The 16,364-nt window shown below is 36.2% G+C and overlaps 1 protein-coding gene across 1 annotated transcript; it reads right to left on the reverse strand.

Moving 5' to 3' along the window:
- Positions 1–6,734: 6,734 nt before the first annotated feature.
- On the reverse strand, positions 6,735–7,721 carry LOC147299423 (AT-hook motif nuclear-localized protein 28-like). Its single transcript, XM_086230087.1, has 2 exons — positions 6,946–7,721; positions 6,735–6,870 (listed from the first exon to the last, which is right to left on the reverse strand). The coding sequence occupies exons 1-2, from the start codon at positions 7,719–7,721 to the stop codon at positions 6,735–6,737; spliced, it is 912 nt and encodes a 303-aa protein (XP_086086213.1).
- Between the last annotated feature and the right edge of the window lie 8,643 nt (positions 7,722–16,364).

The following is a 16,364-nucleotide window of genomic DNA, read 5'->3' on the forward strand; positions in this document are numbered from 1 at the left end:
TTTTTTTGGGTAATTATAATTACCCATGTGTTTTCTCAGTAGCCCATGTTGATTAAGCAAGAATCAGAAGACTCTTCACCTTTATACACCCTTCACCTGCGCACAGTGAATGACAAATTAAGCATTTTCACAAAGCAAAAGCAGACTGGAAATAGCAAGCCCAGCAGAGGCTTTTCGAGCTTTTGACCAACCAAGAGGAACGTACTACAGTAACAGTAAGGTAATAAATAAAGAAGTCAAAGCAGCTTTTAATATTTTTCTGATTTTTCTTCTCTTATATTATAACCCGTGAAACTGACTTGGCCAATGGAGGGATAACATATTTTCTGATTGATCATCAGCACTGGACTCTTCTGACCTCGCGTGCAATCACTTTGGCTAACCCTTGCCACTTTGCCAGTGTTTGCAGTCTCCTCCTCCACAAGGACCATGAGGTCCATGACCCTGAGTTCCTCACGCTGGCCATCTCCTTATTACTTTATTATTTACTTACCAGTTACCACAGTAATTTTCACATGTATTCAATGAGGACGAAAACGTCATAAATGAAATATCAGAGCTGGCTGACTGCTCTGAAGGTCACATCTGAAAGCTCTGTTTGTTCTGAACAGTTTGACCAGATTCTGTCTTCTATTTTGATACCTTCTCAAACCGTATACCACCGTTTATATTGGCACCTATTTCTTCATGAAATTCAATAATAATAATATATATTAGTGGGACTTGGGGATGAAAGGTTCATGGAATAACCCCAACAACAAAGCAATATTGCCCACTTCCGTTAGCCACCTTAGTATTGTATTCTGAAATTTTTTAGTAAAACAGGATTTACACATTTATTGAATTTCTCAATCTTATCGATGTTAAGTCATATTATGAGAGATAAAATAAAGACACTAAATATATTAGTACCTAATTTTAAACCTATTAATCACCAAAAAAATTTGTCTAAACCCCCACCCATCTATAAATTCTTTCAAAATCCCCTATAACTTATAATCCTAAATTACTCTTCTAACGCGCGTTGTCGCATGCTGACACGTGCTGACGCACGCTGACATCACTGTAACTGAATTTTGGTAAAATTGTTTTTTTTTTTTTTTTTTTTCTGGAATTGAAGTTTTTGCTAAAACTCAATATTTCGCTAAAACTAAAATCAAACACTGAAATTGAATTTCATTACATTGAAACTGAATTTCAAGAATTCAGTTACACTGAAACTGAATTTCAGGAATTCAGTTACACTGAAACCGAATTTCAAAAATTCAGTTACTCTAAATTGAAGAATTCAGTTATGAATTCACTTACTGAAACTGAATTAAGTGATGAAACAATTACACCTTGACTAAAATACAATTACACCTTAATTAAAAAACAATTACACATTTACTAAAACAATTACACTTCACTAAAACAGTTACACATTTACTGAATTCTGTTTCACTAAAAAGAACACAGCAACCTTATCAAAAAAAAAAAAAAACGACAATACAACAAGTCATTGAGATGAGAGGAGTAGCCAACAATACAACGTCGTCCGATCACCTTATGCGCAACGAGTACACGACAGTCGCCACTGCCTCGATCTGTTTCTACCTGCAAATTTGATTCATCATATTTTAGAACTATAATTTCATTCAAAATTCATTTAAAACTCATGTTTTACAAACTGAAACTGTTTAATCAATAAGTGTAGGCTTAAAGTTCCCAATCCAAGAAACTGAATTTTCACGCACTAAAAAATGAATAAAATAAGGTTTTAATCACCACTACTCGCGGCGGAGCAGCCGCAGTGGTCGTGAGGTTTGATTTGGGTTTTCTTGTTTCTTCAACAATTGGACCAATCCAAATACATATAATTGTAGAGCACAACGAGGTGAAGAAGATAGGTACCTGACTCGTCGGAAATGGCTGCCGAAAAAGGCAGATCGCCGGCGGAGAAGCGGCGGCCTTTGTGGCTTCGATCTGCCGCCATTGCTGATCGGATGGAGAATACGAGCACACCATCGTGCTCAGGACGTCGAGAGGAAGAAGACTTGGGTGGTCCGGCATTCCAACTCCGCCGAAAAAGGCAGATCACCGGCGAGCACCACCGATCGTAGTCGCGGTGATCTGGGCTGTTTGGGCTTGATTTGAGGCGAGTGATGACATAGGGAGGAAGAGGAGAGAAAGACGAAGCTAATGGTGGTGGTCTTGCTGGCAATCGTTGCGGATGACGCCACACGCGCCGGCGATAGCCGCGCGCGGAGGAGAGAGAACAGAGAAGGTGCAGGAATGAGAGAGAGAGAGAGAGGGCGAGAGAAATTAAAAAAAAAAAAAACTGATTTTGAATAACATGGTTATAATAGGAATATTTTAAAAAATGTGGGTCAAACATAGATGGATGTTAGTTGACCAGGGGGCTTTGGGAGAGTTTAAGTGACTAATAGGGGGTTTTGAATTAGTTTTAATAAGGGTGGACGTTTTGAAATAACTAAGCTCTAATTAGGGGGTTTTGAATTAGTTTTAATAAGGGTGGAGGTTTTGAAATAACTAAGCTCTAGTTAGGGGGTTTTGAATTAGTTTTAATAAGGGTGGAGGTTTTGAAATAACTAAGCTCTAATTAGGGGGTTTTGAATAGTGTACTCCTAAATATATATACACTAAAAAGAAAGTTTAGTGTAAAAGAAAACATATTTGTATGGATTGTTCTATCTAGGGATGACAAAATTTCCCGCTCCCGAAAATTCTCACGGAGACCTGTCCCAATTAAGCGGGTATGGTAATACCATCTTCATTTTCGCCCCGCTTCGTATACTCGTTTAATAAAAATATTATATTATATAATTATATTTTAATTTATTATCTTAATTTTTGTGGCATGTTTTTGAAATTTAATAGTGTTCTCTTTATAATTTAGTGTTGTTGTAATATAATATGATGAATTTTAATGTATTTCATCTATAGGGATGAAGCCATTGGTTGGCTAGCCTGGGTTAGGGCTGCCCATCGGTCGGATCGAATCGGTAAATGGCCTTACCGATTCGATTACTGAAAATTTCGATAATTCAATTTTGATGCCGATTTCTGAATTGATTTTTTCGGTATTCGGTAATTTTCGGATCCTTCAATTTTTGGCATTTTTCGGTATTAATCACAAAATACAATCAGTACACAATCAGTTCTAAATCTACACAAGTACACAACAAAAAAACCATTAATCAAAACAACATTTACCTACAGTTACAGATTGGCGACTGAGTTGGGTGAGGACCATGAGGTAGATCGAGAGTTAAAGAGATGAGAGATGGAAGAGTGAGAGTCTGAGAGAGGCAGAGAGAGAGAAAGATAGAGGGAGATGCGGACATCTCTGGCTTCGATCCGCCACCGTGGTTGATCGGATGGAGAATCCGAGCACACCATCGTGCTCAGGATGTCGAGAGGAAGAAGACTTGGGTGGTGGGAAGTCTCGACGCCGCCGGGAAGGGAAGTCAACGCCGGCGACAATGCCGGATTATGGGTTCGGGTTCTGGGTTTTCTGCTGGATTCTGGGCAAACAACGGTCATGCGAAGAGAGAGGAGGGAGAGAGGAAGCTTTTGGGATTGGTCTTGTCGCCATCGACCGCTGGACGAGAGAATTCTCGTCGGAGAAGGTGATCGGTGCAAGGAGAGAGAAGAAGAAAAAAAATGAAAAGAAAAACTGAGAAAGTGAAGAAGAGAGAGTCACCGGGGGGGATAGGGGTGGGTGGGCGCAAAAAAATATAAAGGAAAAAAAATGAAAAAAAAGAAGGGAAAGAAAAAAAATATTGGGGTTTGGGCAATTGGGGTTTCGATTGGGGTTTTGTTTAGTTGTTTTAATTTATGTAATATATTTCTATATAAATAAATAATTAAAAATATCCTAAATTCTAATATAAACTATAGTATAAGACTATAATACCATAATACTAAACCCTAATATAAGACTATAATACTATATGTTAACAATATGTTATATATGTTACATATATAAATTATAGTATTATAAACTATGTAGTATATACAATCAAATATATAAACTATAGTCTTATAGTATTATAAACTATATACTATAAATTATATAAACTATATACTATCAAATATATAAACTATAGTCTTATAGTATTATAAACTATATACTATCAAACTATAGTAACTACTAAGTACTAATTAGTTTATAACTTTATAACTTTATATATAACTATATATTATATACATAAACAATGTTAGGTATATATAACATTATAGAGTAATTAATAAATAATAATAGACTTAGTATATAGAGTTTATTGTTTAGAAATTAAAATTGTATGCTTAATTGGGTTTTAAGTTTTAAGTTTTAAATTTTAATTATAGTGTATAGGATATTTAATAGAGTTTAGTGTATTTAACTTTTAAGTTTTTAAGTTTAGGATATAAGGTAAAATGTATAGACTATAGAGAATATAATATATAAGGTAAAGTGTCTAAAACTATACGTTATAAGTAAAAGTCTAAAACTATATACTAATTAGTAATTTTATTATATAGGGTATAAGTATAACTAAAATTATATATTAAAATATTATTATATAAGTAGTTTATACTTAATACTATATACTATATAGAGTTATAAATTATATACTATATAAAGTTAGTAAAGTTATATAAACTATATGGTATTATAAACTATATACTATATAAACTATAAACTATATACTAAGCATATTAATGTAATAATACATATAAATATATATAACCATATACTAACCATATTAAATTATTAATGTAATCATATTACATATATATAACTAAATTTCAGAAATTGTTTCGGATTTTTCGGTATATATTTCAGTTTTTTCGGTAATAATCGATTCGGTTGCTTTCGATCATAATTTTCGGTAATCAGTCGGTTTACCAACTTTTTTCGGTTTTTACCAAAATCAAACCAACTTTTTTGGTAATTTTTTGGTTTCGGATTTTCGATTTTTGGCTTGTTAAAATCGATTTACCAAACCAAAAAATTTCGACCGGTAATCGGTCGGTTTGGTAAATACCAAACCAATGGGCAGCCCTAGCCTGGGTTGTAGCCCGGGCAAGCCCAACTAATTTCCCATTTTGACAATGTAATTTTGAGCCTAAATTTTTTTAGCCCACCCACATATATAATATCCAGTTCACTCATTTCTAGCCCATTATTTTATTTTTTTTTTCCTTTCTATTACACACTTATAAGATTAGACCAAAAAAAAATCCATGAACTTGTTTCACTATCCGCAGGGTTGCAGGCTGCTCCTCTTTTTCAGCTGCTCGTTTGACCTTTCTATTACTTATCTAATTTTGTTCACAGACTGCATACTTCTCTTCCACCTTTCTATTACTCATTGGAACAAGATAAAGAATGACTTTCTTGCAGTTTGTATGACAATTCACATTGAAAAATACTTTTTTCGTAGTATTGATTTAGAGACAATTATTGATGATTTGTATGCTTTTTCAGCGTATGTCACAATTTAAATAGGTTATGTTTTGTATTTGTATGACATCTTTATTTATTGTTTTGTTTTTTTTTTTTTTATGTATAGATTTGCATCTAATTTGAAAGGTAAGGCTCATTATGTCCCCAAAGTATGTGTATATATATTTTTTTAAATACTAAAATTCACTCGTACCGTTGAGTGAATAAATGGGATTATAAAATTCAGTCCACCCAAATTTTAAATCTTGGCTCTGTCCCTATTCATCTATTATATTATATATTTATGTTGATTTGATATATTAGTAATAAAAAAATTATTTTTTAAATAATAGAGGCCTTGAATACTCAATGGGGCCCAGATCACCCAGCGGGGCGGGTATAGTATTGGCAAACCTGCCCCAAACTCGCCCCGTTACCATCCCTAGTTCTATCATATCCATTTATTTAGTTAAGTTATATCACATATATCACGTGTCTCAGACTCTCAATTTATAATTACTTGTAACCGTATATGTATCATTTTTCTTATAATAAATGAACACACCACTAACACGTGAAATTATTCTTCTTACAATAAATAATCACGTGATTTTGAAAACTAAACGTATACACCTTGGATTCAAATTTTCCTTATCAACATCTATACATAGTATATTTACTTAAAAATATATATATATATATATATGTATCTTAATTTTGTTAGTAATTCATCTCAAATTGTTTATTTTAAATTGACCCAAGTTGAAATGAAGGACAACGGTAAGGAAGAGAAAGCTAGCAAGCTCCCGGTACAACATCAAAGGTCTAGTGAGTAGCTAGTCTAGTCAAGTCGTAGTCTAGTCTAATCTCTTCTCAGTTTCAAGGGTGGGGGGTTGTGTCGTATCTATACTTTGCTACTCTTGCTTTGAACTTTGAAGATAGTAAAATGGGCCGGCCCTTCCCGAGGATCTGACATTCATTGGCTGCAAAAATAGTAGTAAAACAGTACCTTCAAAGAGTTCCCACCACCATCGACCACAAGCATATAGAGTTAATAGACGACTTGAGCAAGCTTAAGAGAGAATATATTATATTTAATCATAAATTAGGACACAAAGCTAGGTATTAATTGTTTAAATCATCAACTACGTACCCAGTCACGACGAAATCCCATTACCAAAGAAAAAAAGGAAACCAACTAAACCTACCAGGCTCCCCAATAAAGACAATTATGGTTTACCAAAAAAAAATAATAATAATAACAAAGACAATTATGCTGCCTTATAATGCTAGCGAATGCCTAGTAAGGAGGGCGAGAGGGAGGACCCCAAGGCATGACATGGTGGTCAGGAGTGATCTGGCAATTGATAGGTGTTGGACTGGCAACACTGGTGTAATTAACTGACATGGACATGGCAGCAGCAACAGTAGACCCGCTTGAAATATTTGAACTCTCAATATGATGTTGATTCCCAACAATGCAACGATGCTTAGTCTCCTGATGATGATGCTGCTCAGCTTCTCCATCATCATCAGTCTCACCACCACCACCACCACCACCAACAGTACCAGTAGGCAACCTGTGAAATGCCGGGTTGGAGAAGGTGGCCGCCACCACCACCACCACGCTCGCCGCTATTATCTTCCCACCAACAATCCCTCCAAACACCTGCCCTTGTGCCCCCGCAAGGCATATCCCAAACGACGAGGCTGCTGCTGCTGCTCCAGCTAGTTTTGATGATGGTGTTGTTGATGAACAAGTAGTACTAGAATATTCCATGAAGGAGCCTGAGAGAGAGAGCAGGGCAAAGGGTCCATGGAGCGACATCAGAGACGGCGCGTGGGACACAGACGTCAGAGGGTGTCGCAGTGTAACGTTGGACACCGACCCCGAACCGCTAAGCACAGTGATACCCACGTGTCTCGTGCGAGCGAAGTGTATGAGGGTCTCCACCACATCGGACCCAGCGGAGATCTCGAGAACCACGGCCTTCATGCCTGACTCCGAGTCCTTGGTGATTACGATGGGCGGTTTGGGCTTGTTCTTCGACCCCGGTGGCCTTCCTCTCGGCTTCTTTGTTGAGATCTCGCCTGCTGAGCCCATCTCGAGTTTTTTGGACTTGGCCGACGACGACCCTCCTCCTCCTCCTCCTCCGCCAGCGCCACACGCGCTGCCGGAGAGTGTGGGGATGCTGCGGGGACTGTGCTGCTCGGATTCATCGTCGTCGGAAGTGTGAGAGAGGTCTCGGCCTTGGGAGAGAGATATTGCACGGCCGTAGTCCGCCATTGTTGGGTTTAATGGAATTTTACCATACAGCAACCAGAAGAGTCTAGAGAGGGAGAGGTGGTAGGTAGGTACACACACTACACAGCACAGGTATGTATGTATGGGGGGGAACTGGGGAAGAACAATCGTTTGTTTTGGCTTGTTTTATAGTCAGGAGCTACTCAGGTTTGATTCAGGAGTGGGGCCCACAAGAGTGGGACCCAACAGCATTTGGTTGGCCAGTGAAATGGCGATGGACCTGGACGTATGCTGGTTGGCAGCGGCTAGAGCTTCTCTAAGTGTACTTTGAAGTGGGACCCACAATCAATGGGCCCAACGCTTCTTTTAAACTTTTTGACTTTCATGTGGTTTTGTCTGTAGTCTTTTCTCCTTAAAAAAAAGAGAACAAATTTGCTCCCAATCGTAATTTGGTGGTCTTTTTTATTAATTACGGTTAATTATCTTTTGTCCTTCCCTCCCCACCCCCCCCCCCCCAAACTAATATTTTTGAGAGTTAACCCCATACTATATTTTGTCAAACATAAGACCCCTAACCCTTAAAAAAAGAAAATATTTTCTATTAGTTTTGCATACAAAGAGATAAAAGAGAATGTCACGTGTGCAAAAATAATGATCAATTTGAATTTAATTTTTTAACGAAAGGGGACTATGTGTTTAATGGAACATAGTCTAGGGGAAAAAAGTGTCAAAAATTTAGTTTGGGGGTAAAGTGTGTATCCCCCAATAGTTTAGGGAGATAAATTGTAATCAACCCATTATTTAATTAATAAATAAAAGTAGGCATAAGAATAAATACATCTAACAACTATATATGATGTTTTAGATTGGTTCATGAACAAAAAATTTTTCAAATTCATACATTAACTAATGAAAATCTACAAATTAACACTTTTTAGGAAGGAAACCTGACGAACATAATTTGTAGGTTTGCATTAGTTAATGTATGAATTTGATTGTTTTTTTGTTCGTATACCAATATAAAATACCCTGTATAGTTGATGGATGAGCCATAAAAATATTCTTATTTGATCTTTAAATAAAATTAAAGAAAAATATCCTACCAACCCCCGATTTAATTTGAACCCCACCCTCTCTTCCTTTGGTCTCTCCCTCGATCATCTTTCCAGCTAGGGTTGAGCATCAACCCACCAAACCGTTTACCTCGGGTTGAGTTGGGTCGGGTTCATCTCACAAGCACCAACCTGCTGGGTATTATTAGTTACACCCATTTCAGTCGACCCACCCGTTTAATATTATATATATAACTTATATTATTATTTACATTTTATCCTAATAGTGCCTAATTTTACCCCACCCATCTAGAAACTCTTTCAAAACCTCTTATAACTTATAATCTTAAATTACTCTTCTGACACATGCTGACACTTGCTGACGCACGCTTACATCACTGTAATTGAATTTTGGTGAAATTGTTTTTTTTTTTTTTGAATTAAAGTTTTTGCTAAAACTTAATATTTCGCTAAAACTAAAATCAAACACTGAAATTGAATTTCATTACACTAAAACTGAATTTCAAGAATTCAGTTACACTGAAACTGAATTTCAAGAATTCAATTACACTGAAACTGAATTTCAGAAATTCAGTTACACTGAATTGAAGAATTCAGTTATGAATTCAATTACTGAAACTGAATTAAGTGATGAAAAAATTACACCTTGACTAAAATGCAATTACACCTTAATTAAAAAACAATTACACCTCCACTAAAACAATTACACTTCACTAAAACAATTACAACTTTACTTGACAAAAAATAACAATTATATCAATTTAGTGTTTCACTATAGACTAAATTCAGTTTCAGTTTGAATTCAATTTCAGTGAATTCAGTTTCATTGCATTCATTAAATTCAAATTCAGTTCACTGAATGCACTGAAACTGAATTCAGTGAAATTGAATTTAGTGAAACTGAAACCCTAGACAACGTCGTCCGATCACCTCACGTGCGACGAGTACACGACAGTCGCCACTGCCTCGATCTGTTTCTACTTGCAAATTTGATTCATCATATTTCAGAACCATAATTTTATTCAAAATTCATTTAAAACTCATGTTTGACGAACTGAAACTGTTTAATCAATAAATGTAGGCTTAAAGTTCCCTATCCAATAAATTGAATTTTCACGCAATAAAAAATGAATAAAATAAGGTTTTAATCGCCACCACTCGCGGCGGAGCAGCCGCAGTGGTCGTGAGGTTTAATTTGGGTTTTCTTGTTTCTTCAACAATTGGACCAATCCAAATACATATAATTGAAGAGCACAACGAGGTGAAGAAGATAGGTACCTAACTCGTCAGAAATGGCTGCCGGAAAAGGCAGATCGCCGGCGGAGAAGCCGCGGCCTTTGTGGCTTCGATCTGCCGCCGTGGCTGATCGGATGGAGAATCTGAGCACACCATCGTGCTCAGGACGTCGAGAGGAAGAAGGCTTGGGTGATTTGGCATTCCAACTCCGCTGAAAAAGGCAGATTGCCGGCGAGCACCACTGATCTGGTCGCGGCAATTTGGGCTGTTTGGGCATGAATCGGGGTGAATGATGGCAGAGGGAGGAAGAGGAGAGAGAGACGAAGCTAATGATGGTGGTCTCGCTGGCAACCGTCGCCGGATGACTACGATATCGCCGGTCAACAGGCACGGGGAATGAGAGTGACGAGAGAGAAAAGAGAGATCGGGTTGGGGGAGAGAGAAAGCAATTTCCAAAATAGCTGGCCTTGATATTTTTTCATGGTTATAATTGGAATATTGAAAACAAAGGGGGTCAAACCTAACTGGATATAGTTGACCAGAGGGTTTTGAGAGAGATTAAATCCTCAATAGGGGGTTTTGAATTAATTTAATTAAGGCTGGAGGTTTTGAATTATTCAAGTTCAAAAGTGGGGGTTTTTAATAGTTCACTATTATCCTAATCTAATCAATCAAATATAAGAAAAAACCTATCATCTTCTCTCTTTAATTACAATGCCGATGCCTCCTTAGCATAAACTATCTCCCCATCTCTCTCACATCTCATCTTTTCCATCTCCTTTCCTCTCTTCTCTTAGTTTTTCCCAAAGTTTGCAGTTGCGTGCCGCGTGTTCATCGTCGTTACTCATAGATTTGAGCTAATCCCCGTTACTACCCGCTAAACTGAAAAACCAATCGCTTAATTCAACTAACCGATTTAGATCTAGCCGAATCGACCACCTGCGATGTGGTCGGTTTCGGGCCGCCAAAGTAGCAAACCGATCACCTTGGGGTGGTCGACGGTTTTGGTCCCAAGCCGACTAATGCCTATCCCTATTTCTAGCAGCCCTTGTTGTAATGCGTTACAAACTGAATTTTTTATTTTCCATATTTATTTCTTTTAATAAGCCCACATTAAATGACCTTGTTGTTGTCTCTTCTATTCCAGCATTTGTCATTTTATTTTATCTATATTTCCATTTCATTCTTATTTGGACATTAAATACATTGATTCTCAGTCAACCATTACATTGTTAGTCATTGGAAATTTATGGTTATACAATCTTTAATTTCTGTTTTAAAAACTGATGTAAAAAGAGACGTTGCACAATTCTAGTTTAGGAAAACCAATGCATGGATGACTGTATAAGGACCTCATTGCTTCACTTTCAACAACGTACTAAAGAATCTAATCTTCCATTCATTCTTACTCTCACATTTCTTTCCACTACTGGGGAATCGGGTGGGCCAAGTGCTTCTTTTTTAATTTTTTAATTTTCATGTGTTTTTTTGTTTAATTTTGTGAAGAGCGTTGTCATTATATAGTCTTCTTCTAACCAAAATACCAAAAAAAAAAAAAAAAAAATTGTTCACCAACATATTAAGTGGTGAACATCACCACCCCATTATAAATGTATTATATGTCATTTGTATTAATTTTGCTTAGAGTGCTTATATTCTCATCCCTCTATCCTATTTTCTCACCCACTTTATTTTTACACCCTCATTAAATTTTTTTAAAATATAAAAAAATTTTCTCACCTCTCATTATTCCTATAATACCCTTTGATATACAACTCAAATACCCACTCCCTAAACACTCTTCCACCCCATTCACTATCATCCCACCCACCTATCTTTTTTCATAATTCAATTATTTCATAAACCCTCTTCTACTCTGTCACCAAAACTGAATATCAGTGATACTATTTGATTGATGGTCATACATCTATTAAAAGGTATGAATTTTTTGTATCTACTTTAATTTATTTTTTATTTTTTATAGTTTTAGATCAAGAATTCCTTATATTTAAATGTTTCTTTTGATTTAGAAATTGAAAATTGATTTTAGGGGTCACCAAAACTGAATATCAATGATACAATTTGATTGATGGTCATACATCTCTTAAGAGGTATGAATTTTCTATATCTACTTTAATTTTTTTTATTTTTCTTTTAGTTTTAGATCAAGAATTCCTTATATTTTAATGTTTCTTTTGATTTAGAAATTGAAAATTGATTTTAGGGATTTAATCAGAGCTTAAGGATGAATTATAGGATAGATATGAGATATTTTTCTACTATTGTTAAAGTGATGGAATCCATGATTCAACCATGAAATGTAGATGATGACGCTTCTCGTAATTTCATCTTATGTTGGTAAGAAGTCTCATCAATGACACCAGTTGAATATATAGGACTCTCTTCAGATATTTATGTTCCTAATGCATATTTACAGCAATTGCTTTGTAGTTGTGCGCTCACAGCTCTAATTAAGTAAACTACTTATGGAGGAATAATATAATTATTTACCAGCTTAAATCATGCAAAGTTGGTTGTCAATGTTGTTCCCCAGTGAGAGGGATCAATTACTTTGTAAATTAACTACTCAATGTTCATTGCTAAAGGACAAAGGCAAGGCTAAAGGCAAGATTCAGCTATTGTCTTTGGCCAAAGCTAAAGGCAAAAGGCAAAATGCAAGATATTTAATTTATTAAATGTATTCATATATACTCTTATAAATTAATATAGTTTAATAATTATACCATTATAATTATTTTAATGAAATATTTAATATGAGTATAATATTGAATATACTTAAATATTATTATTTTAATACCCATTTTTTAGAAAATTAGGATTAAATACTAAATCATAATAATTTTTTGGTATAACATAAAGACCATATAATATTTCAATTGAACTATCAAATTTAAATGTAATTTTTTAGATTAGGTTACAAACATATTAACCCATTTGATTTGAGCCTTTTTCATTTGACATTTTGTCCTTTAGTCCACATATGATGGGTGTTAGTTAAAATTTATAAGGTTTTGACAAAATTGCCCTTGAGGTTTTTATATTATCTTGAACATTTGCTAATGTAGTATCAACTTCACATTTAGTTATGACTGTACGACACTCACAATTTCAAATTTAGTTGTGAGACAATCACAGTTAAGTTATGACTTAATTAAACTTTTTTTTTAGAGAAATTATATATACTACAATATTATATAAATAGAGGTCAAAACAATACTTTTACTCAAAATAATACATAGTATAGTGGTGTGAGTTGTCTCTTTTAATTTATCAAGACAGTCACAGTTAAGTTGTGACTGGATTGATTTTATTTTATTTTATTTTAATACAATATAGTATAAATTAATGTAATATTTGTGATGTAATATTATTTTTATTTTTTTTATTGTAATGGTATGTGATGTAATATTTGTAAATTCTAATATCTTTTACTTTATTATTTTGTTTGACTTTTTAACTAGTACCTAATCTAAAATACTATTTAATTCTGGTACCTAAACTAAAAAGTTATTTAAATTTAGTAGTTAAAATCAATGGATCTTAAATTTTTTTCATCATCTATGTAATTATTTTATGGAAAAGAAAATACATAATAAAAGAAATACAACATGGAAAATAAACTAAGAAATCAATTATCGGATGTAGGAAAATAGGCATCGCTGCTCGATCTTGAAGAGGTCAATCCAGATGGATTAGTTGCGTGTTTGGCCATCAATTGACACTTCAAGTTCACCCAAAAATCTTTTGTTTCTTCATGAATTCCGGAAGTATCTATTGCAATTATCCTTATGTTCGCATCCCGTTGTTGAATTCCCAACTGGTCTTCACGTACTCCCGCTATCCATTCTTGTGCCTTGACCATAGCGCCCAATGTGTCATCCCGACGTGCTTGTCTTGTTCGGTCATCATGTGTTGCTTTATTCCTGGCCTCTATTGCGGGTTTTTTTCCCAAGGGCCTTTTGCTCAAAGAAGAGGTTGGAGAAGGCTCGTTAAGCTCGTCGTCATAAGAAATATCAACAAAATCGAGTGGCTACGATTGAGGAGCATCCTGAGCGTCAGGATGTCCCAGATGGATTTGCTTCGAATGAGGAAATAAAGCACTCTTAAAACTGGCATACAGTGGTCGAACATGAAACATTTTCCATTTTGTTTTTCAGCGTACAATCTTCTGGCATACTGAATCTGCATTTATAATATACAAATATAAGACACAAACCAAAGAATATAAATTTTAGTATTAATGGTAAAAACAATTATAATATTACCTTACTACTTTTATTCCACCCACTGTAACGACCCGACCCAAATTTTCATTAGAAATTTAAATTTTTATTTAACTATTTTTTAAGAGATTTTTTAAGGTGTGGAATTGCATTTTAAAGATTTTGAGGTTTATTTGGAAATTAAAAAGGGGTTTGATTTAAATTTAAATTTTTGTTTTAATTTGGGGTTTGACCCAAAATTGACTTTTAAAATAAATGAGATTTCGATTTTGACTTCGGGTCCGTTGGAAAGGTTTCGATCTCCCGAGTCCATAGACACGTAGCACGCTTCGATCTGAGTTACAGTTTGAAAGATATGGGCGTTTGAAGCGAGGGGCAATTTCGTAAAATGACAAAATTGGGGTTTTAAAATCAGACTTTCTAGAAATTCCTCTCTCCCTCTAGAATCTTCTCTCTCTCTCTCTCTCTCTCTCTCTCTCTCTCTCTCTCTCTCTCTCCCACACACACTCACTTCTCCCTCTCTCTCCCCGAGCTCACTCACCTCCCCCTCTCTTCTCTCACCGGCGCGGCCAGCTCCGGCCTACTCCCCGGCGACCAGAGGCCGGCGACGAGTCCCTCTCGTCGTCACCGACCCCACAGAACCCCCATGTTTTCTCTCTCTCCGCGAATCCCTCTTCTCCCTCCCCCACTGCGCGCGATCGGCTCAGCCCAGCCCGGCCAATTCCGGCCATTTCCCGACCAGCCCAGGCCACCGGCGAGCCTTCCCGACGCCGCCCATCTTCCCCGACACTCCTCCAGCCAGCCCAGCCACCCCTGCACGCGAATCCAGCCCGGAAAGGGGAGTGTTGACCGCCGGCTTCTCTTCCTTCTCCGACCAGTTTTCCGGCGCCAATCACCTCATTCCTAGGCGAGACGACCGCGGCTCGAAACGATTCGGCGGAGGATCGAAGCTAGGATTCTCACTGTGAGTGGACTTTTGTTTTAAAAACATTTTGTTTATTTTATGGTTGAATTTATTTGCTTATCCCGAGTTTTATTTGAGTATGGATTGAGTAAAATATTTTGGGGTTGAATTTGTTATAAGTGATTATGATTTTCAGAGTTTACATTTCATACGAGATTGACGAACAAATGTGGTTTTAAGAGTCGATAGAGATGTACGATTTCAAAAGTGATTTATACAAGAATTTATTGAAAGGAAATTGAGTTCAAAGTTTTGAGAAAGCCTTGAGTTGATAGCAAAAGGTGTGAGAATCTCATTGGGACTTTTCATTTTTAAGAAATTATTTTGCGTGGCATTGAGATATAAAAAAATGGTTTTCAAACCACCTTTGCAGTACCCTCCAGGTTTCAGATTTAAAAGGTCTTTGGGACCTATCACGATGCACATATAGGCTTTGGGCCGTGTGTCGGGATGTTTCGCCCTTTGGGGGCCGCTCTGCGTGCACGTAAGACAGAATTTGTGGCTCTGCATGCGTATGACAGATTCTTGGCTCTGCGCATGTATGACAGATTATTTGTGGCTCTGCATGCGTATGACAGATTCTTGGCTCTGCACATGTATGACAGATTATTTGTGGCTCTGCATGCGTATGACAGATTCTCGGCTCTGCGCATGTATGACAGATTATTTATGGCTCTGCATGCGTATGACAGATTCTCGGCTCTGCGCATGTATGACAGATTATACGGGTAACTGACTGGTGTGTGTTTTCAATTGTTAAGTATATTAAGTGATGATCTTATGACAGCAAAGGTTTAAGTAAGACGGTTTCAGTTGAACAGTTTATTGATTTTTAATATGTTGAGAATGTTTGAAAAGAAAGTTTTCAGCTCAAGTTATTTATTTATAAATTGACAATATCGATTTCAGTTTGAGAACTTGGATTTTCGAAGTTTGATTTTCAGCTCTAGATTCTATTATTTTACTGAGAAATGGTTTTAAAAACTGGGGGATTTCAAAGGACATTCTAAGGTTTTAGAGTTAAACGTGTGTAAAAGGGTTTTTCTGAAAAGATATTTAATCTTTGATTTTCGTCTCCATTTTACTGTCCACTCACTGAGCCTATCTCACCGTTTTCTTGTTTGTCTTAAATTGTTCCCCAGGTAGTAGATTTGGTGGAGGTCGAGCC

Source organism: Dryas octopetala, chromosome 1, assembly GCF_963921425.1.
Source record: "Dryas octopetala chromosome 1, drDryOcto1.1, whole genome shotgun sequence".
Classification (NCBI taxonomy): domain Eukaryota; kingdom Viridiplantae; phylum Streptophyta; class Magnoliopsida; order Rosales; family Rosaceae; genus Dryas; species Dryas octopetala.

Excerpts from the sequence above, each read along its gene's own strand:
- LOC147299423 (XM_086230087.1), bottom strand. The coding sequence starts at position 7,721 with ATGGCGGACTACGGCCGTGCAATATCTCTCTCCCAAGGCCGAGACCTC. Across the intron at positions 6,871-6,945 it reads GATGATGGAGAAGCTGAGCA|CGGGTCTACTGTTGCTGCTG; the intron begins GCATCATCATCA and ends AAATATTTCAAG.